Source organism: Girardinichthys multiradiatus, chromosome 22 (genome assembly GCF_021462225.1).
Source record: "Girardinichthys multiradiatus isolate DD_20200921_A chromosome 22, DD_fGirMul_XY1, whole genome shotgun sequence".
Classification (NCBI taxonomy): Eukaryota; Metazoa; Chordata; class Actinopteri; order Cyprinodontiformes; family Goodeidae; genus Girardinichthys; species Girardinichthys multiradiatus.
In genome coordinates, this window is record NC_061814.1 from 14,711,249 (window position 1) to 14,732,679 (window position 21,431).

At 36.8% G+C, this 21,431-nt stretch overlaps 1 protein-coding gene across 3 annotated transcripts in view; it reads left to right on the forward strand.

The window, feature by feature from the left end:
- The first annotated feature begins 4,628 nt into the window (after nucleotides 1-4,628).
- The window catches only part of kcnh1a (potassium voltage-gated channel, subfamily H (eag-related), member 1a), a 93,261-nt gene continuing 76,458 nt past the window's right edge, over nucleotides 4,629-21,431 (forward strand). The window contains exons 1-2 of one of the 3 annotated variants that reach the window (XM_047352264.1): nucleotides 4,629-4,891; nucleotides 12,145-12,268. In XM_047352264.1, the coding sequence (XP_047208220.1) occupies nucleotides 4,819-4,891; nucleotides 12,145-12,268 (197 nt within the window). In that variant the 5' untranslated portion in view covers nucleotides 4,629-4,818. The remainder of the gene's footprint in view (nucleotides 4,892-12,144; nucleotides 12,269-21,431) is intronic. The other 2 variants (XM_047352265.1, XM_047352266.1) reach the window with 2 other exon arrangements.

Consider the following 21,431-nt stretch of genomic DNA (forward strand, 5'->3'; position numbering starts at 1 on the left):
TGCTGTGTTACTTGTCCTCTTTATATTAAAACAGCTTAACTGTACTAGCTTATGTTTGGTGTAAATAAAAAAAAAAAAATGCATGGTAAAGTTCAGTTTCATTCATGCAGCCTAATTTTCTGTCCTAAAATTTTAAAATCAAGTTTAAGAGTTTCATATGAGAAATTAGGCCAATTTACAGAACTATAAAACAGATTCGTTTATCTGTAATGCAACACCATATAGTTTTTATTTCCATCCAAAATGTATCTTTACCTGTTGGTTTAAATCTTTTTCAACCAGTTAATTAGAATCTACTTGTGTTTTTTCTTCTAGCAATGTCATAGGATGAGCGATATCGACACATTGCTGCTTTAATGACTTGAGATAAACAGCTTGTCTGATAAAGCCTTGCCCTCATGTGAGAACTGCAATAAAACAAGAGGCTGTAATTTAGGCCCTTCTTGTTACCATTTAAGGATTGACTGCAAATGCACACCAGATAAGGTAGATGTTGATTCAAAATGAAACCTTATATAGACATTTTGAGTAACCTAGTTGGCTTTATTTCAATTTCTGATGCAAGGGTAATGATGTACATATAATGTTTAGTTGGATGACCACTTTTATACACGTAACATTTGTGTTGCATTCAGTTGGCCAATTTCTGACCCCTGTAAACAGATGTTACAGCACAGGGTGAATGAAATATTTTGCATCTACTGGTTTAGCCTCAGACACAGCATGTTTTTTATGTCACCCCACAGGTTTTTAAGTAGGTTAAGGTCCAAGGTTTGGACTGGCCACTCCAGAACTCTAATCATGTCTGTCTGCAACCAAAATTCATTGTCTTGTCAAAACACCAAGTGAAGTATTCTGATATATTCAATTTAAAATATGTTCTCTGTTATGTGACAGATAGGACCAGTTTAAGAAACATCCCCATACCAGGATGCCTGAGCCACCATGCTTTACAGTTTACTATGGCTTGACAAACTATACCTCACCCTTAATCTAATCAGAACAACCATGCTTTCATTAGTGCAGAAATTATTGCATCATTTCTCTTTAGTCCACTTAATGTGTTTTTTAGCTAAATGTAACCTCTTTAGCTCATGACTGCAGGAGCTTCTTGCTGATTGCGTGGTTTCACAAAGCGTTCATTTTGTGCACTTCTTGTTTTCCCTCCTCTAATCAACCGTTTTATCAAGGTCCATTGTTCTTCTGATTAATGACTGGAGGCATTTTATCCAGATGTTTAAAGAAATGCACAATAACTAGCATGTACAACATTTGCTGCCTTCATCCTTAAATCAGGACCACCTGTTTTGATCTGTTTTTTCACAGTTTGAACTCCTCACTGCTGTTATTGACAACAGATCCCTTTCAATTGATGATTCAGTTACACAGAATTATCAGCATGACTGTTAGGTGTGTTGGTTTTCTAATAGTCTACTAGACCTACCAGTATTATATTCAATTTAGAAATAGTTCTATCAAAAACAGTGATTCTGCCAGACCTCTTGCTGTTAATTAATAAGGACTCAAAAGCCTTCTAAACTCAAGGGATGAACTGATATGCCTACAAATTAGTCATCTCAGCAAGAATTCATATTTAAACAGAGTTCGTAAAAATGTGGTTTTGGACAGTCAAAAATAAAATTTGTCATCATTTCCTTATTTGAACATATAACACTAAAGATTACAGAGTTTGAAAGAAAAGAAAATAATTTTCATTTTAACAAGGTGACTCCCAAAGACCTATTCCTGCCTGGGGTCTTTCTGCACGGAGTTTGCATGTTCTCCTTGTGCATACACATGTTCTTTCCAGGTACTCCAGTTATCTTCCACACTAAAACAAGACTGTTAAGTTAAATGGTCTCTCTATATGGCCCTGTGGGTGTTTCTGTGTTGCCCTGTGATGGACTGGTGACCTGTCCAGGGTGGACCCAATGAAAGCTGGAGACAGGTGCCAGCCCCCCTCCAACCCTGCAAGGATAAGAGGGTACAAACAATGGACGGACGGATAATATTAATAATGATTATAAGTAATCTACATGGTTTAGTATTTGTGAGGACTCCACCACTAGGGGTATGTATTTCTACTTGTTTTGGGGGAATATAACGTAACCAATGGACATGCCCCTAACTGGACCGCTCCTGCCTGCTGTCTGTGCTGCTCTCATTTTCTGCTCTTCAGACTGTTCTTCCAATAAATTCCTCAGCCAAAACGTTTCCCATCTTCCTTCATCCCTGGGTTTTTACTTGTTTGGCTCATTCTGTAACTACAGTACTACAGTAGATTTCTTTCAATATGGATGATAAAGTCAGTGGAGCATGCGTGCCCACATCTGGTGTGCACAGCGTAATCTCTGTAACAAAATATGGCTGCACACAACTTCTGGATAATAACAGTGTTATTAATATCGGATATCGATATCAGCCTGAATTTTCATATTGGTGCATTCAAGTAAAAGAAGAGAAAGCTACAGTCAGCTGTTGTTTGAAATCTGAAAAATTCATATTCACAGCATTCGTATTAAGATATTCCGCTGTAAGTTATATTGTTTTACATCATGCTATCCCCTTTCTAATACTGTCCTGGGAAACTGCCCATATGGCCTGAGTAGAAAACTGTTACAGAACAGTTGTGTTTGTACTGACTTTAAATAACATGCAGAAGGACTCTATTGACCAAATGGGTATTTTCTGAGGGGAATAGGGTGACTTAGATTTTATGTTGGGGGGTCAGAAAATAAGGGACTGAATATAAATACACTTCACAGCTTTTTATTTGTTCGAATAATAAAAACCATGCACTCGTTTATGTCAACTTCGCAATTATGCGCATAAAATCAAAATAAAATCTGAAAAAGTTCCAGAGGTGTGAACATTTTTGGAAGGCGTTGTAGCTACAACCCCAAACTTCAAATACAGGTCCTTCTCAAAATATTAGCATATTGTGATAAAGTTCATTATTTTCCATAATGTCATGATGAAAATTTAACATTCATATATTTTAGATTCATTGCACACTAACTGAAATATTTCAGGTCTTTTATTGTCTTAATACGGATGATTTTGGCATACAGCTCATGAAAACCCAAAATTCCTATCTCACAAAATTAGCATATTTCATCCGACCAATAAAAGAAAAGTGTTTTTAATACAAAAAATGTCAACCTTCAAATAATCATGTACAGTTATGCACTCAATACTTGGTCGGGAATCCTTTTGCAGAAATGACTGCTTCAATGCGGCGTGGCATGGAGGCAATCAGCCTGTGGCACTGCTGAGGTCTTATGGAGGCCCAGGATGCTTCGATAGCAGCCTTTAGCTCATCCAGAGTGTTGGGTCTTGAGTCTCTCAACGTTCTCTTCACAATATCCCACAGATTCTCTATGGGGTTCAGGTCAGGAGAGTTGGCAGGCCAATTGAGCACAGTGATACCATGGTCAGTAAACCATTTACCAGTGGTTTTGGCACTGTGAGCAGGTGCCAGGTCGTGCTGAAAAATGAAATCTTCATCTCCATAAAGCTTTTCAGCAGATGGAAGCATGAAGTGCTCCAAAATCTCCTGATAGCTAGCTGCATTGACCCTGCCCTTGATAAAACACAGTGGACCAACACCAGCAGCTGACACGGCAACCCAGACCATCACTGACTGTGGGTACTTGACACTGGACTTCTGGCATTTTCTTCTCCCCAGTCTTCCTCCAGACTCTGGCACCTTGATTTCCGAATGACATGCAGAATTTGCTTTCATCCGAAAAAAGTACTTTGGACCACTGAGCAACAGTCCAGTGCTGCTTCTCTGTAGCCCAGGTCTGGCGCTTCTGCCGCTGTTTCTGGTTCAAAAGTGGCTTGACCTGGGGAATGCGGCACCTGTAGCCCATTTCCTGCACCCACCTGTGCACGGTGGCTCTGGATGTTTCTACTCCAGCCTCAGTCCACTGCTTCCGCAGGTCCCCCAAGGTCTGGAATCGGCCCTTCTCCACAATCTTCCTCAGGGTCCGGTCACCTCTTCTCGTTGTGCAGCGTTTTCTGCCACACTTTTTCCTTCCCACAGACTTCCCACTGAGGTGCCTTGATACAGCACTCTGGGAACAGTCTATTCGTTCCGAAATTTCTTTCTGTGTCTTACCCTCTTGCTTGAGGGTGTCAATAGTGGCCTTCTGGACAGCAGTCAGGTCGGCAGTCTTACCCATGATTGGGGTTGTGAGTGATGAACCAGGCTGGGAGTTTTAAAGGCCTCAGGAATCTTTTGCAGGTGTTTAGAGTTAACTCGTTGATTCAGATGATTAGGTTCATAGCTCGTTTAGAGACCCTTTTAATGATATGCTAATTTTGTGAGATAGGAATTTTGGGTTTTCATGAGCTGTATGCCAAAATCATCCGTATTAAGACAATAAAAGACCTGAAATATTTCAGTTAGTGTGCAATGAATCTAAAATATATGAATGTTAAATTTTCATCATGACATTATGGAAAATAATGAGCTTTATCACAATATGCTAATATTTTGAGAAGGACCTGTATGTCATATGGTTTTATCCAGCAGATGGCGCCCCAGGCTGGCAGCTGCCCCTCCTGTGCAGTGCGGTGAGGTGCGTCCCGCTCTTGTTTTCCACTCACTCCTGCATGATGAGGCAGTGCGTGAGGCGATGCGTGGGACGCCAACGCATCCAACCGGGCTGAGGAGGAGGCGGTTAACGAGCAGCGCAGACAACCCCTGTCCACGAAGCGCACGCAGGTTTTCAAAAACAGGAGAAAGCATGAAGAGCAGCGAGGCTTTGAGGGGTACATTTTTAACTGCAGAGGACTGAGTGAAGCCGCAGCATGGCGGGGGGGCGGAGGGGACTTGTGGCCCCCCAGAATACTTTTTTGGAGAATATTGTCAGACGGTCGAACGGTAAGGATGATGATGATCACTATAATGGAAGACTAGGCTGCAAGGTGCAAATAGTTTAGCAAAGATCTCAATCTTCAATCTAGGCTCAGAAATTGTTAGTCTCAAACCAATCCAATAATCAAATGATGAAAGGAAGGAGGAGGCTAATTAGTTGCACCGAATCTAACATGTCTTTATTTATTAAAAGTTCTAAGAGAAAACTGCTGGAGTGTGTCTAGATCCTGTTAATGTAATTAGTGAGATGTATTTTAAGAATGATTGGATTTTTAAAGCATCAGTTTTAAATCTGGAGTCCCCTGCAGTGTGAGCAGAGAGGAGAGACAGCAGGTCACTGTAATCATTAAATTGATTACATAAGAAGCTGGAAGTCTCCGCCGAAAAATGTATGGACCAGATAGGATGGAGAGGGATTTCTATGAACCTGGACGTCTGAAAGATGCTGATTTCTAACATGCACAAAGGTGCAGAACTGCCAGAGAGCTCATTATCATTACTGGTGTGGAAAATCATCATTCTAGCTGCAGTTTGTAACTCAACTTAAGTCCTTGTTGCAAATGCCTGAAGCTGCTAAGAGGATTTAACATTCAGCATCAGCTAAATAACAGATTCTGCTCATCCAGACAGAACAAAAAAATGTAGTTACTCATTTATTTTGTTGTAGAATGCCACTGATTGTCAAAGTAGGATACAAAGGCATGATCAGGCAAGCAATTACATACTTTGTTTAAGGATAAAATTGATTTAGATTAAACCCTTTTAATGGCAATCACAGTTTTTACAGTCATTCACAAAGCATAAATAAGAAATCTCTTAAACATATTTAATCGTGCAGGGTGAAATATTTCTTAGCTTGAAAAAAGTAATCAACAAGAATTTTTACAGATGGATAATCCATCATACTGGACACAGAAACATATTTAACCCCATCTGAAAATTGAAAGCGCTGATGCAAGCCCTGTGCATTGTTTCCTGTCACCCTTTGGCCTTTATTAGATGAAATAGAAAGTGACAGGAAGAGCTGGAGAGGTGTAACACTGAGCAGTGATCTGTGAAACTGAAGCAGGGATGCTTAGTGTATTTTTCAGTGCCATCCCGCTTTGGGGCCACGATGGATGTAGGCAAATCCCATCCATTTGTCCTGAGCCATGCTTTCTGTTTAAGTAAATGACCATTTCATTAGTGCAGTAACTATAAATGAGTGAAAACCTTCAGCTTCACTGTCACATCGGCGTTAAAATTCTCGATGACAAAAAACAGACATTTTATTCAACAGATTCCAGACCCATAACATTTTTTTGAAAGAAAAATCTCAAAAAATAAATTCTTGTGATCTTGTGGTTCATTGATTAGTTAGCAGTTTGTCACTATAAACAAAAAAAGGTGAATTTCTTATCCTTCAGGATAGAACTGAGACAGTGGTTGGTGAGAAATCATAAACGATAGAAAGAAAATTACATTTTCTGGAATGTTTAATTGTTAAATAAACAGCTCATCACAATTGCCTAGACATAATGATTTTCAGATTCCTAGCCAGTAGATTGTCTCATACCACTGATTTCCTAATTATGACAACCTGAAATCTTGTCATAATTGTATTGGATCATTACCTGACGCATTTTAAGTGTTCTGACGGACCAGATTTCTATTTAAAATCTTCGGTATTTGAAAGAGTTCATGATAACATGCACTCTAACAAGGTTCTCAGGGTTTTAGGAAGAGATACAGACCCACAGCATCACAGATTCCCCACTGTTGTTAACAGTGGGCATGATGTGGTGTTTTGCATTTTTATCCGTAGTTTCATGCCAAACTCATTCGGAGTGTTTCATAATCTTATTTGCATCCGATTGAACCACACAGTTTTAGCTAAAGTCCCAGTAGAGTTTAGAAAACTATATTCCATATCCTTCTGTTTGTGAAGGTAGGACAGAAAAGGCTTTTAGATGGTATCCCTCCTGAACACCCAGGTGGAATCTACATAGCATTTAAATGTTGTAATAGGGACTTAGGGGCCCCAAGATAACACTTTCTGCTGCTGTTCTCTAACTGTGCTTTGGGGATTGTTTTGACCCCTCTTACTTCCTTCCTCACTGTGCATGGTAGCAACTAAACATATACAGTATGTACTCCTCCAGCTAGTAGCCAGTGACTAAAAGTAACGGGCCTCTGTATCGGGTCACATTTATACCTCAGGGAAACAGAAATGTCATGGATTCCTCAATAAAACTCCCTAGAAACTCTGATTAGCTTAAAAAGTAAAGTACAAATTTAAGAAATGCTTCCGTTACGTTTATTTTAAAGGGATTAAGTTAATTTAATGAAGTTAAAGGCTTATTTTTTCTAAAACCTTCACTTTTAGAGTATTTGACTGCAATAACAGGCAGATGTATCTTCCACCAGGCGTACCAACAAATTTGCCCACATCTTTATCTGACCTATCTTTGAAAGATGAATGTTTTGAACCAGTTTATTAATTTTTAAATGTCCAAACATTTTTAATCTTTGGGCTTTGAGGGGTCTTATTGCATACGGCCAGTTAAAGAGTCTTTTCAGACATCTGAAATCAGTGCTGTATCTGTGGTGGGTCAGCTTTAACACTGTGACATGTGTCCAACTTGTTTTCTGTGTTGTGGTAAAAGGACAGGAAATTGAGTCCAATAATCCTGGAAAATTGTATTTTTTACAGATACACCACTCAGGCCTTTCTTGGCTGACACTGATTTTCGGTTTTCTATGAGGTCTCACCTGCTTATTCCAATTTTGACTGATGTTTTTGTCCAAAGACTATAAGACATAAAAGAACAGAAAATGTGCTGCTGCTTTTTAAATAGAGATATTAGTTTTGAATCAAACTGAAAATTCAGGAATTGTGAGATTATCCCCATTTATGCATAAAAACACAAATCCCTAATCTTTATCTGATTTTCATTAAACTCAAAAAAGCAGCATCAAAAGACAAGCTGTTCATTCATGTTTTATAGATTAAAAATATGGGATTATTTGATTCCTTTAAAAACTCAAAACATATGATTTTTTATCATTTGATCTACTGATCACCAATAACAGCCAATCAAGAGAAAATTAGCCGATTCTGAATGATTGGTGCATTTTTGCTCTTGATTTTTCTTTTTTGGAGGTGACTTTAACCATTTGAATGGACCAGAGATAAAAAAAAGAACAGAAAAGTAATGCCCCCGAACCCCAAAATTGCATGTTATTTTAAAGCTACTTTACAGTAATATTACCTTCCAATACTAACTGTACTTCCTGTAAAATAGTGACATTTTATATTTTCTTCTTCTTAAATGCAAAATGTGGTACTTTATTCATAAATTTTTTTTCTGTCTGTTGGCAAAAAAAAAAGGATAAATTGGATATAAATCAAAACAGTTTCATTTTGTGTTGCTGTGCCTGTTTTGCACCGACACTAAAAAGTGCATCAAAAATAGCAGCCAAGAAAACATTGGCAGTTAAAGGAGTGAAGCTTATAAAGCATCTTGTGTGTGCTGCAGGTTATGCTGTTTACTGTCAGGCGCTGTGTTTATTTCTTGGCACCATTGTTTGTATATTAAAAAACATGATTGGAAATAGATTTGTAATGGGTTAGGGTTTGTAATAGTTAAAGAAGAATTTGTGACACTGTAAAAGCTAGCTTAGACTTGTTTTACCCATACTGACAGTTCGTGTTACGGTCTTTCTCCATTTTATGACTTGAGTTTTATAGAGCTTTTTCAGGCAGCATTTTGTAATGTTTGGCTGACTGAATAAACTGATTTAAAATAAGAATTAAACCTTTCAGCTAACAGGTGTGTTAGAGATTCCACTTGATCGCCCCTAACATTTTCCAGTCAGTGAACAGAGCATTCCTAAGTGGTACCAGCTCACAACAAAAACACTAATTGGCGAGAAAGTTGTTACTGAGTTGAAGAATACTAACATTTTTGCCATATTAATTATCTTTACAATGTTTAAAAATGAGAGACAGAGATGTAAGAGGCTAATTATTGGAAAGCAATGTTTTGTTTAATATGTTTACTCATCCCAGCTGTTCATCCAGGCCTTGAGAGAGATCGAGACTTTCAGTAGATAACAGGAAGGCTGAAAAAAATACAGCCAAGTTTCTCTGTTTTATCCTTTAGAGCTTCCAGCCTCTTTCTGTCATGGAACAACCTAGATTTGAAAATGTTGGCAGCCTTTTGGAAATCACAATAAGGGAAATGAAATATAGTCTCTTGGGAAAAAATACAGAAATCACAGTTTTTTTTATGAAGCTTTAATAACAATAATAAAAAATATCAGTTGATAATCATTTTATATAGGTTTTCAAATAAGAGCACATAGCAGTTTTACAGTGATTGCTTAGTCTCTCACAGACAGTGGGACTTTGCCTCTGCTTTTAATATTAATTATTATTGATCACTCACATAGAAAAAACATATTGAAGCTGTGAATTACAGTTCTTAATGACAATCAGCTAAAACTGAGATTGGCAATCAGTCTCAAATTTCCATCTGTACAGCTCTAACCAGTGGACCTATATTCTTAATATTAATAAAGGTGACATACTCTTATCTTCTCATAAAATATATTCAATTAATAGAAAACATTGGAAACAGATGAACTATGCATATGTCCTTTTTTAAGCTATAATCATTGAGATGAAAGGACATGGCTGTGTGTGTCTTTTGTTTGATGCAGATCATCATCTTTGTCTGACATTCTTCATTCATTCAAATGTATCTCCATGTACTCTGTTAACTTTCTTTTCTTTTCAAAAATTTCAGTTTGGACACTGCCACATAGACAGACAGGTACACTGTGAAGTTTAACATGGCGTGCTCCTTATCACTATATCCTTGTAATGTTCTGTATCAAATACTGAAACACCTTATAGCTCTTTAGTCATTTGTATGAAATATTTTGCAGAAATAAGTCAGTCAGAGATTGTTTTCATTTAAGCCCCATTTCTCAAAAGATCCTCATGCATGTGATTGTTGTGAAGGACACATGGGCATGTAACGTCCTGTGCATCATCTTCTGTCATTGTGTTGATGTTTTAAGTTGGTGTTCGTGTCAGTGTGACTTTCGTGTCGTTGAAAGTTTTCTGTGTTATGTGGCCAAATTTGTTTTTGCTCCTTGCTTTTTTACCAACCCTCATGATGCCACATGGCAGTAGCAGTGCAGAGGTTTCACTCAGAATAAAACTCACTATTGCACCTAAAGCTTTCGCCTGTCAAAATTAGGATCATAAATTTATTACTTTCAACATATTTGACATATTTCTTTACTGTAAAACATGTAACCCTAATTCCTCATTGAACTTGTAGCATAAGATGTCTACATTTTAATCTGCCATTTAAGTCTGGTCAAACTGATTATTCTTCCGATGAGATGCAAACAATGTGATAGTTAGTGTAGCAAATTACTTTTACATATTATTGTTCTATTTATTTTGTTCATAAAAATAATTTTTAATAACTGACATATACATAAATAAATCTTTAAGGCATACTAACAAAAATGGGGATGCATGTAACCTAATGTATTAAATTTAACTTAAATTTATTAAAGATTTACTTGAATCTTTCTTTTTCCAGGGTGGAAGGATTATACACTAAACAACTTAAATCAGTTTTAAAGCTATGAAGAAAAATATTCCAAAGGTTTGATGCTAGCCTGCTTTATCACTTCTAAACCCGGTTTACACTTGTGTTTGGCATCACTGTCTTAGTGGAACATCTAACTGTGTCTAAATTCATACATCTCTTTGTTGATTTAAGATAAAGTTGGAAAAAATGGAGTTAGTCCTCCTTTTTTATGATACCATCCACTTTGTTCAGTGCACCAGTACCACTAACAGCAAAAAAAGCCCCACAGCATGTTGCTGCCACCGGGGCGCGGCGCTGATGGTGTAGGGGTTAAGCGTGTGACCATATATGGAGGCTACAGGCCTTGAAGCAGCCGACCTGGGTTCGAGTCCCAGACCCAGCGACATTTGCCGAATGTCTCCCCTTCTCTCTACCCCTCTTTCCTGTCTGCCTACTGTCAAAAAAAGAAAGAAATAAAGGCCACTAGTACCGAAAAAATATCTAAAAAAACAAAAAAAATGTCGCTGCCACCACCATGCTTGACATGTGGTGAAGTGTTTTGAAAGGCTTGTCTTGACTATTCTTAATGTACCTCTGGTGGTTGTTGTAGCCAGATTGTTCAGTCTTTGTTTTATCCTACCATAAAACTTTTCTCAGGGCGGCATTTGACCTGTCTGTGTGGACAGCTGCAAATTGTCATCCTTGAAGGTGTGGCTTTTGAAACAGGATCGTCTTTTTTTTGGTCCACACCCTTTGATGCTAATGCAATGTGGCCATGCTTAACCTTATTGGTGCACAGTTTCTGAACATCCAAAATTATTTTCTTTTCTTCCTGAGGTTTGGGTCAGATGGTTTAAACTACTGGATGTTTCAGCAGGACAATGATCTCAAAACTGCATCAAAATTTTAGAATACAAGGCAGAGTAACACTAAGTTTCTTAGAATGACTCCAACCTAAATTCTGTGGAAATGTATGGAATAGGCCTAAAAATCTGGTATGTACCAGGAAACTAACCTATTTAAATGAGCTCTTCTTTGGTCAAATATCCAGCCAAACGTATGCCAGAAGTTTGATGAAGACAAAAAAATGGTTTAGAGTACAGTTCAGCCCAAAATGACTTATATCCCTGGCAGATGTAGAGGAGGAGAAAGTAAAAAGTTAAAAAAAGAAAAGCTAATTTTATTGTGTTCTGTTCCTAAAGTAAACGATTTACCAGTGTGAAGGGTGTAATGAGCCGTAGACAATCAGAGATCCTAATGGCAACCACTTAAATGTGTTTGGGTAATCAAAGGCAGTGTATCCGCTACTTTTAAATAATGGTGTATACATTACTGGGTAAACACACTTTTTTAATCAAATCCACATTTCACATAACCTTCGAAGATTCAAATTATGAGGATATAACATATACCTTAAAAAGACACTGAAACCCCGTTTAATAATTAATAAGCTTGACCAAGACTAATCTCTTTATAATCTGTATATATTATACAAACGAAGATTCAAGACATATTCAAATCTTTGCTCATGTTTTAAATAGGGTTTTATTAAAGTTCCACTAAACTCACTCATCTTGACCTCTTCCCAAGCCAGAGTCTAATGTTAGATTGTGTATGTGTCAGCTTTAGACAAGACTGTTTTCTTTTATTTCCTCTTCAAAACAGATACCAACTTTGTCCTGGGTAACGCTCAGATAGTGGACTGGCCAATCGTCTACAGCAACGATGGCTTCTGCAAGTTGTCGGGGTACCACAGGGCGGAGGTGATGCAGAAAAGCAGCACCTGCAGGTAGGGACAAGGAGACGTTCGCCTAAAAGTCACCATGTTGAAGTTTGTGAACCTTTACATTTGTAAATGCGGATTCAAAAATAAGTTTAAGAACTTTTTTTGGCTTATTCACTTCATGCTACAGATAATTTAGATTTCATTTAATAAAACTGGCAATTATTTAACAAGTGGTTGCCATTAGTAATTTGTTTTTGAAAGCTGGTGATGATGCAAAAATAAATTTAAAGCTGTTTTTAGAGTTAGGACTTATTTCCTGTTTCTGTACTCTAATTAAAAAGACCAGCATGGGATTAAAAGGTTTTGTGTTTTAATCAAGTAGGATTAAATGTTTTCAATAAAATCTGTGTAATCTCACTTAGATCAGTAGGGAATAGGATAATGAACTATCACTATTTTCTAAAAATAAAACCGATAATGTCTGAAAATATAATTGGTACAAAAGATTTTGCATTTGCATTTCTTATAATTAGGCTTACTCTTTTCACTTAAATTACTTGTTTATGTTTTTTTTTTATTATTCCTGCAGTTCAACCTTTTTCATATTTTATAACGTTACTGCCACAGGCCTCAGTGTATTTTTGGGTTTTTTTATTTGATACACCAACACAACAAGTAGTGTATAACTGTGAAGTGAAGAAAGAAGGATACTTGGTTTTATTTTTTTTACAAATAAAAATTGGAAGCAATTCTTTAACATTTTTTGCCAAATAGCTCAAGCTCAGGCAGGTGGACAGCATCTATGAACATTGATTTCCAAGTCTCAAAGCAGATTCTCATTTGGATTTAGGTTTGGCCTTTGACTGCGCCATTCTAACGTATTAATATGCCTTGATCTAAACTAGCAATTCACTGACTTTTTATGGCATGTAGCACATAAGTAATTACCAACTTCCACCATCTTTACAGACTTTCTAAAACAGCAGTACATCTGGACTTGGACAAAACAAGAACTCCTCCAATTGAGAGTTGAAGGAATTCTGTTGATTTTTTAATTATGTTCTCCTGTGATGCAATTTGAGGTTTAGAATTACAAGATTAAAGTTGGGAAAAACAGAAGCAGAAACATCCACTGAAGGCAGAATTATGAGTGGAGAGTAATGTAACTTCATAAAATGTGAATACTTTTGCACCGAAATAAATATAGGGTTCAGTTTAGAACACATTTCTTATAGCCAGGTCTGTTTTAAATATTTTCAGATATATATATACTAAAGGAGTTAAAATTAATGAAGTAGTTTGTTAAAAGAAGGCAGAAGGAGTAATTGTTTAGAGAAGCCAAGAGTCGACTACATATAGATTTAGCTATTATTTATTGAGATGATAGAAAAATGAATGTCAAGTCCATCCATCCAAGTTTTTTTCTGAGAGTTTAACTCTACTGCAATTGTAATATATCAGTTCTCCCTACCTGCTTAAATATGAAAAATGTTATGCCCTCTGGCTCTCCTTCTTGTTGATTTCAATGGGATTTGTGAAAATTTTCCATGCCTCGTTGTGAAAAAACAACCAATTAAAGGCCCCTAGGACCAGCAACAGTCTGGACATTTTCTGCAGCTGCAGTGTTTTCTCTGCCGTGTTTGCATGACAGCCTCTTGTGCATGAAGGTGCCTCGAAGGCAGCGCTCACATACAGCAGAGAGAGGGAGAGAGACAAAGGAGGCAGACCTGCAAGTTCAATTTGTTCAAATATTTCCACCCTATTCCTATGATTTGTAATATTTTTAGTGCACATTTTTAAATCAAAATAATTTTCTAGCAGTTATTTAAAAAAAGATTTAAATATCAAGACCGCTGCAACAACACTAAAGTGCCTTTTTCATTCCAAGAAAAGTCCTCTTTCTTTGGGAATCATGATCATTGACCTAGTTTCCTTGAAATCCCTCCAAAGAGTTGCAGAGATTTTAGGGTGGACCAAAGCGGCAGACTTGTTGACTGATAGACTTTGACGGAGTCACGATGCTGACAAGGCTTAAAGGCTGAGCTGTGACAAACTGACAAATTTTTCATTTATCTGTCATTATAATAAACTTTAAATAGCCATCAATTAAGCCAAGAGCTCGAGGTAATTACCAAAATGATTAAAGTGCGTGTGCACCGATCATGGCCTTGCAGCTACCACTGACACCATTTCTTTTCTTTTAAAGTAGATAATGAGAATCTGATGTGATATTCTGAGTCCAGTAGATGTTTCCTGTTATAGATAACAGAGTCACAGGTCTGTGATGTAATCGGACTGTAAGAGCTAAAACTGCTTCTGTGTCCCGGTAACTGTAAAACCGAGGACCTACAGTCTCTTCTGGGCACTCGCTATAAAACTGTACGCACAAAGTGATAAAAGCTATTACAAATGAGCAATATTTCTGTTTTAGGGAGCTATTATCCAACTTGTGTTTTACTGTGCCTCTAATAAGCAAGTCAGTGCCCATATAAATAGGATCACAGTTGCTGCTGGCAGATTTGAGAACCGTGGGAGATTTCATCTGCTCTGCGAGGTAGTGTTCGTCACAGCCAGCACATCGGCTATTACTATTTTAGACCTGCGGGCCCCCTTAACATAAGCTTCAGAACACTTGCCAGCACACATATAAAAAAGCGAGTGTCAGATTATTTGTTTTAGGTTTATTTTCAGACTGCTGCAAGGAGATGTGGTGTAAGAGGAAGGAAAACAAACCTGGAAACCTCCCAACTGAATTGGGGAGCTATTAGAAAGCCTTTTGCTAACATTTATCAATGTGTCTCACAAATGAGTTTGGAGAGTGCTCGATACCACAACCTGGCAATTAATGAATGATTAACGACAAATTCCTCCTGAGGTAATTGTAATGAGTTAGAGGCGGGATATACTGTATTTATGTCTAATGATATAATCATTGGTGAGACATCTTCCACAGATGGGTAAATGAAGCTTTGTCTTTAGAAAGTATGGAGCAAATTCTAGTTTGTGCTGCTAAGGTCAGGATTGAATTTAAAAAGACAATAGTGTCAGACATTTTCACCATAGTTATCAGGTGTTTAGTTTTTTTTCTTGCTTTGGCTTTCTTCAAAATAACCCCAGGCTCTTGCTGGCTCAGCACGTAATTCAATGTGCAAAATGTGATTCTTATTTTTATTTTCTAAAGTTAGGACTCTTGCAAATCTCCTCAGCCCTAAAATGTAGCCCTTGATTTCTTTCATTAACAATTCTTTAGCTATGGTCAGGTAACATCAATGCATACTTAAAGGTAAATTGAGAATAATGGTTTGTATCAAAGAAAACAAAGTCTGATCATGCAGTAAATATATTCCAAACTCCATAAAACTGGTTTTGAGGAAAAGCATTGTGAACAGTTCGGTCTCTAATGGTCTCGCATCCAAACTGTCATTTGAACAAACATTTAAAGCAAAAATGTAGAACAATCTTTTTGGTTTGATTTAAAATAGAATTAAAAAAGCAACAGTGTTTCCTACTATAACTATATATGTTTAGATGTCATTATTTACTCAAATCTTTACATATCCACTTCCACCTCAGTTTTCTTGTCCAATTGTCATAAAATGAGCCAAATGCATGGCTAGCACTGGTGGAACAGAGAGAAACTAAAAATAAAACAGGAAATCCAAAAGACAATTTCCAAACAAGCAAAGCACATGTAGAAAGACAGAACTGACAGAGGATTCAGCACTGAACAATGATAATAAATGATAGAGTGAGGAGTGATTATGATAGCGTATGCAGGTCCTGAGCAATGAGTAATAGGTGGTGACATGGTGAGGACACTAAAGGCCAATGACAGGAAACAGAAAGAAGCGTTGGAGATATTTAGTTTAAGAGCTAAAGAAATGCTATATAAACAAAAAACTGGACCAGAAAAAAGTCATGAAACATAAAAGCCAATAGACTTTGGCAGCAATGTTACAAAACTAAAGTAAGTTGCTTAAAATACAAGAGTTTTCTTTGACTTTGTTGGATTATTGTTAGATCAAATGAAAAGTTGTTTCCTTTTCTGAAATCATTTGAATTACAGCACAGGCTAGAGCAATACCAATGCCATCTTCCAACTTCACAACAAGCTTTCTAAGTAATTTTGTAAAATGTTTGTAAATTTAGTAAATGTTGCAAATAATTTTGTAAAAAAGACAAGTAAATTTAATTCAAAACTGTTCATCTGAGATTTAAAAACCAGATTAACATTGTTTTAGTAATGACTTCTAGAAATGTTACCTCTGAATTTTGTGCAGATTTTACGTTTAAAACAAAAATGAAAATATGAAAAAATAAAATAAGAGATGAGACCTCATAGCAACCCTTAAATAACCCATTTAACAATCCTCTGGAAAGCAACCAGCTGTTCATTAGGAGGCTTTAATATTGGGAGCGGTGGGTGCTATGGTTTGTTTCTACATTACAAAAGTATATATTAGACAATAAAATGATTTATGTTTTATTCAAGCAAATTATTTTGTAAATGTAATGTTCAGAATTTTTCTATTCCAACAAAATGACCTACCTTATTTTGGTAGCAAATCCTACCTAAACATTTAGATTTTAACAGATGTTGGTTGGTTCTGCTGACTCTTATTCTAATTTACTGTGTTTGGTGTCCTGGAGGAATGGTAAGGCATGTGGTTTCAAAAGTTTTTGTGTTGGAAGCAGCATTTTTCAAATTCTTCTCCAGCACATTGTAAAGTTTCTTAATTGGGTAATGACTGTGTCCAAACCATGTGGAAGAAAAAATGTGTCATGTTCCTCTTTCACAATTTGAGTCTGGCATTTTTATCTTGAAATATACCCGAGCCATCAGGAAAGAAGAAATTCACTGATGGAACAACCTGGTCATTCAGTCTCTTCAGGTAGTCAGCTGACCTCATTCTTTGGACAAATAACATTGTTGAACCAAGACCCGGCCAACTGTAGCAACCCCAGCTCATAGCACCACCCCCACACAATACATCTTGCAGTAGGTAAGACACATGATGGGTGCATCAATTTAATGGGCCTCTCTTCTTATCCTGATACGCCCATCACTCTGGACTCGGGTAAATCTGGACTCGTCAGACCACACGACCTCCTTTGATTGCTTCAGAGTCCAGTCTTTATGCTCCCCAGCTATTTTTTTACGAGTACCCTTACTGATTAGTGGCTTTTTTAAGGCTACACAGCTGTTCAGTCTCAATCACTTGGCATTGTTCATGTGGAAATCCTTACTTTGCATATTGAACACAGCTAGTTAGTTCAGCTGTTGGTTTTTATGATTTAATACCACCAAATCGTCAATCACAATCATTCATTTCTTATGCAAAGATGATGATTCCCCACTATAATTACAGTTTTTGTTGTTAGGTCCAACAGTTGTCAACCCAATTTTCGTGGTTTCAGCGAAGTTTTAGATGTTTTTTTTACTTGGTGGGTGCAACATCTCTTTCATGAATTCACGAGCACAGGATGTGCCTTCATACATGGTTGTTGAGGAAATGAGAAGCTACTCATTGCACCAGTTAGGGTTAAATAACATGTTATCCAATCAGAACCTCTGTTAAATCAAGGTGGTGACTCTTTTTTTTGTAAAATGCTAATGAACGACACAGCTGTGGTTGTCAGGGAAAAGGTTTACAATGACATCTTGATTTTTTTGTGTTCATTAGTATTTCATTAACATTTATGCTTTAACTAGTTTAGCGACATGTTTTATCGCTGGAATCAAAACATAGCAGGCCGGGCTACATAATCCTGAGGTAGTTGTTGCACATGGCACATCTTATCTGTGGTCTTTTGATACTTGCTTTCTATGGTATTCCAAAACTGGTTACCACTGTCATGCTTGTCTTGTCCTCTGAGATGGGCAGTGGGTACATTTTGTGATGTCATTACAAACACTCCATGAATTTAAGAAAAGTTTTACTTATTTGGGTTTTAAAATATTATTATTTGAATAACATTTTTGGAGTTAATCGCAAACTGTTTAGTTTCTTTTTAATGGAGAGGACAAAGCAGATGACTTTATTTAAGAGAAGGTGCTTGTTAGTCATGATTCCACTGGATCTAGCAGAGATGTTTGTTATGAAGGATCCTCTGCATTCCTAAAACTTGTTTGTGCATGCTAAGGGTGGCAGACTGTACCCATAGGTTTTTTCTTTTTTGTAATGATCATTCTGAGCTTTTTGGTTTTAAGTATATAATAAAGAAGATGATTCTGGATCAAAATGCTGTTATTACTTTTATTTTATATGCTATTATCTTGTTAATATCGTGTTATATATATGTCCTGCTGATTCCTTGTCTAGATTCTCTGTACTTTTATTTGATTTATAAAGCATAAAATAAAAAATATTGCTTGTTGATTCTAAAATTCAAGCCGAATGTTGTAAGAAACTCAACTTATTTCAGTCACTAAATCACTAAATCAAGAAATTTTTGTAAAATGTTTTGTAAATAAGTTGGCATTTAATTTATTTAACTGTATTTTTAATTGACAATCTTAATCAATCATTTATATTAAACATAAATATTAAGTAGTACCTACAAAAACACCAATTGAGTGTTCTAACAGTTTTTTTTTGTTAATGTAGATCCATTCCATGTCTGGGCTTAAAAATGAGTCTAATCTGTGTCTAGATAAGTATCTGAAGTAAAGTCATATTAAAACTTGGTTACCTGTAAAATAAAAGATACAATACATAGGGAAACCAAAAACATAAAACAAAATCCCAAACTGAAAGTGCATATACAGCAATCAATGAGAGCCAATCACATAATAGCTCTATATGAATTTCTTGCAGTCTGCAGCTGTTTTTGTAATGAGTGTGCATAACTCTCTCCAACATGTCAATAATCTTGCTCCCTTTAAAAGATTGTTCCCTTCATGTGCAAGCTCCTGAATGAGCCTTAACTCTTAAAAGTGCAAGGTGTTACAACCCTAAACCCTCTGAGCAGCTGCACGTTTGTCCTGCACGTCCTGATCAGTTAAAGTAGCACTACAGCTTTCATCTGACAGCTTGACAGATACACCCTAGAGTCTAGTCTGCACCTTGAAAAAACTAGCGAGTTCCTGGATGTCGTCTCAGTCTCCCAGCAACCAGTGCCGAACTTGGGTACAGTTAATGAGCATGCACTTGTCTTGCTCCATCTTGTTTTTCTAAGTTAACCCAATGATACTGGGACAACAAACACAGTCGAAACCAGATAGCTACATTCTGTATAAAATTACCCATACCCTTTTTTCACTGACCAATATTATTTCCAGTGGCTAAATGCCAGAATAATGAGAATAATAATGCTTTTAGACACATTTCATTGTTTTCTTCAAACCCAGATATTTACACTATAAAAAAGCCATTAACCTAAAAGCAGCAAAAAAACATTGACTGCTATTTTTTAATACAGGGTCAAGGACCTTAATTTTTTGAGAAGATCTAATGTCAGACATTAGAAGGTATGTATCTTTTATGTATGTAGGAAATGTATGTAAATATAGGGTTTACCTGTATATGTCCTAATTATAGTGTTACCCAGAATGTACACCCTTGATAATTTTTTCCCTTGCCTTTCATTTACTTTTGCAAGGTTTTGAGTACTAACGCTCGTGATAAAAGTCTTTAGAGGTAGATTTTTGAAGATACATCTAATTTGTAGAATTTTCAACATCTAATTTGTTTTTGATAAATAGTCTTTCAAAAAGTTTGTCTTTCTGCTTTCATTTCTCTTCAAACAATTCTCTCTGGCTTTAATGACCACATGGTCTTTGAGCCCTTTTTAGTTTCTGTCTGAAACCATCTTTTTGAGCCTCGTTGAGCGGTCATAAAATATTCACTCATTGTGGGTCCTGGATGTTTTTGAGGATGATGCAAACATTAAATGTATACTCATTCCCCCCCGAGTCCAAAGCCTAAACCCCTCTGTGCTAGAGACGTGCTGTTATCAAAGATGTTTTTTCAATCATAACTGATCTTCCTGTGTCTTCATGATGTTTTTATCTGTGCTAGATCTTGTAAACACCATGGCAGACCTTTGGGAATTTCCGCACTTGACATGGAAGCTGTTTCAGAAATTATTATGCAATATTCTTCTTTGAAGAAAGTCACTTTTCTTCCGGCAAAGAAAAAACAGAACGAGCAAGGGGTGAAGTTAATCAGCGTTATTACATCAAGTGCTACTCTGAAAGCATCAGACTGTCTTATTGGATACAGCACTCCTTTTGTATTTCATAACAAGATATATTTATATCATGCTGGAAACCGCTGCTTAAGGCAGTAACACATGAAGAGAGATGAATGTCTCTGGAGCGTGGGTAAAGATGTTCATGGCTGCCTCACCAATTTTTAGGTTAAATTTGTATTTAGGGGTCACTTTGCATTTTGCCAATTAGACATCACGGATGATTTAACGTTTCATTGTTTCATGGGACATTTCAGTGAGTTTGTATCTTACGGTGCTCTGTTTTATTTCAATCTAGCCTTTAGATGTAACAAGAAATATTTTGACAGTTTCTTCAGATTTAGCATGTCTGCTTGAATTTAATTGTTACTTTTAAGAGGAGGCAGTGACATTATGCTACAACATTTGATGGGATATTTCATTCTTTTGATTTTTTTACCTGAAAACTGTGGTGATTGTATAAATATTATCCATTGTTGGGTTGAAGATGTATTCAAGGCATCTGTATGTTTCAATTTTTGACCTATTTGCTTATACATCTGGATTTTAAAGACTGTCTGATGTCTTAGCTTGAGGTTATTGACCGAGCATATGAATCCCAAGGCAATTTAGGTAAATACAGTTCCATGCTATCCTTCTGCGTTATGTGGCCATCAAAGTTCTGGGATAATTCTGGCTGGATTATTAACCGCTCCTCTTATCAGAAATGGTAGGGCTTATTTTAATTGGTTGGTTTCCTGGTGGTCCCAGCTTTTAAGCAAAGTCCATCACTTTTCAATATTTGATGAGCCTTTTTCAATTTCCAAATGAGTTTTTAAGTGTTTTCAGGAAATTGTCAGGACGTTGAAAAATCTTCTTGGGCTGTTAGACTATTTGCTCACTCAGTTGTTCACAAAGTGAACGCCCCATCCTTGCTTGTGAACGGCTAAGCCTTTCGGGGATGCGCCTTTTATACCCAATCATGACACTCACTTGTTTCCAATTAACCTGTTTACTTGTTGAAAGTTCCAAACAGGTGTTTTTTAAGCATTCC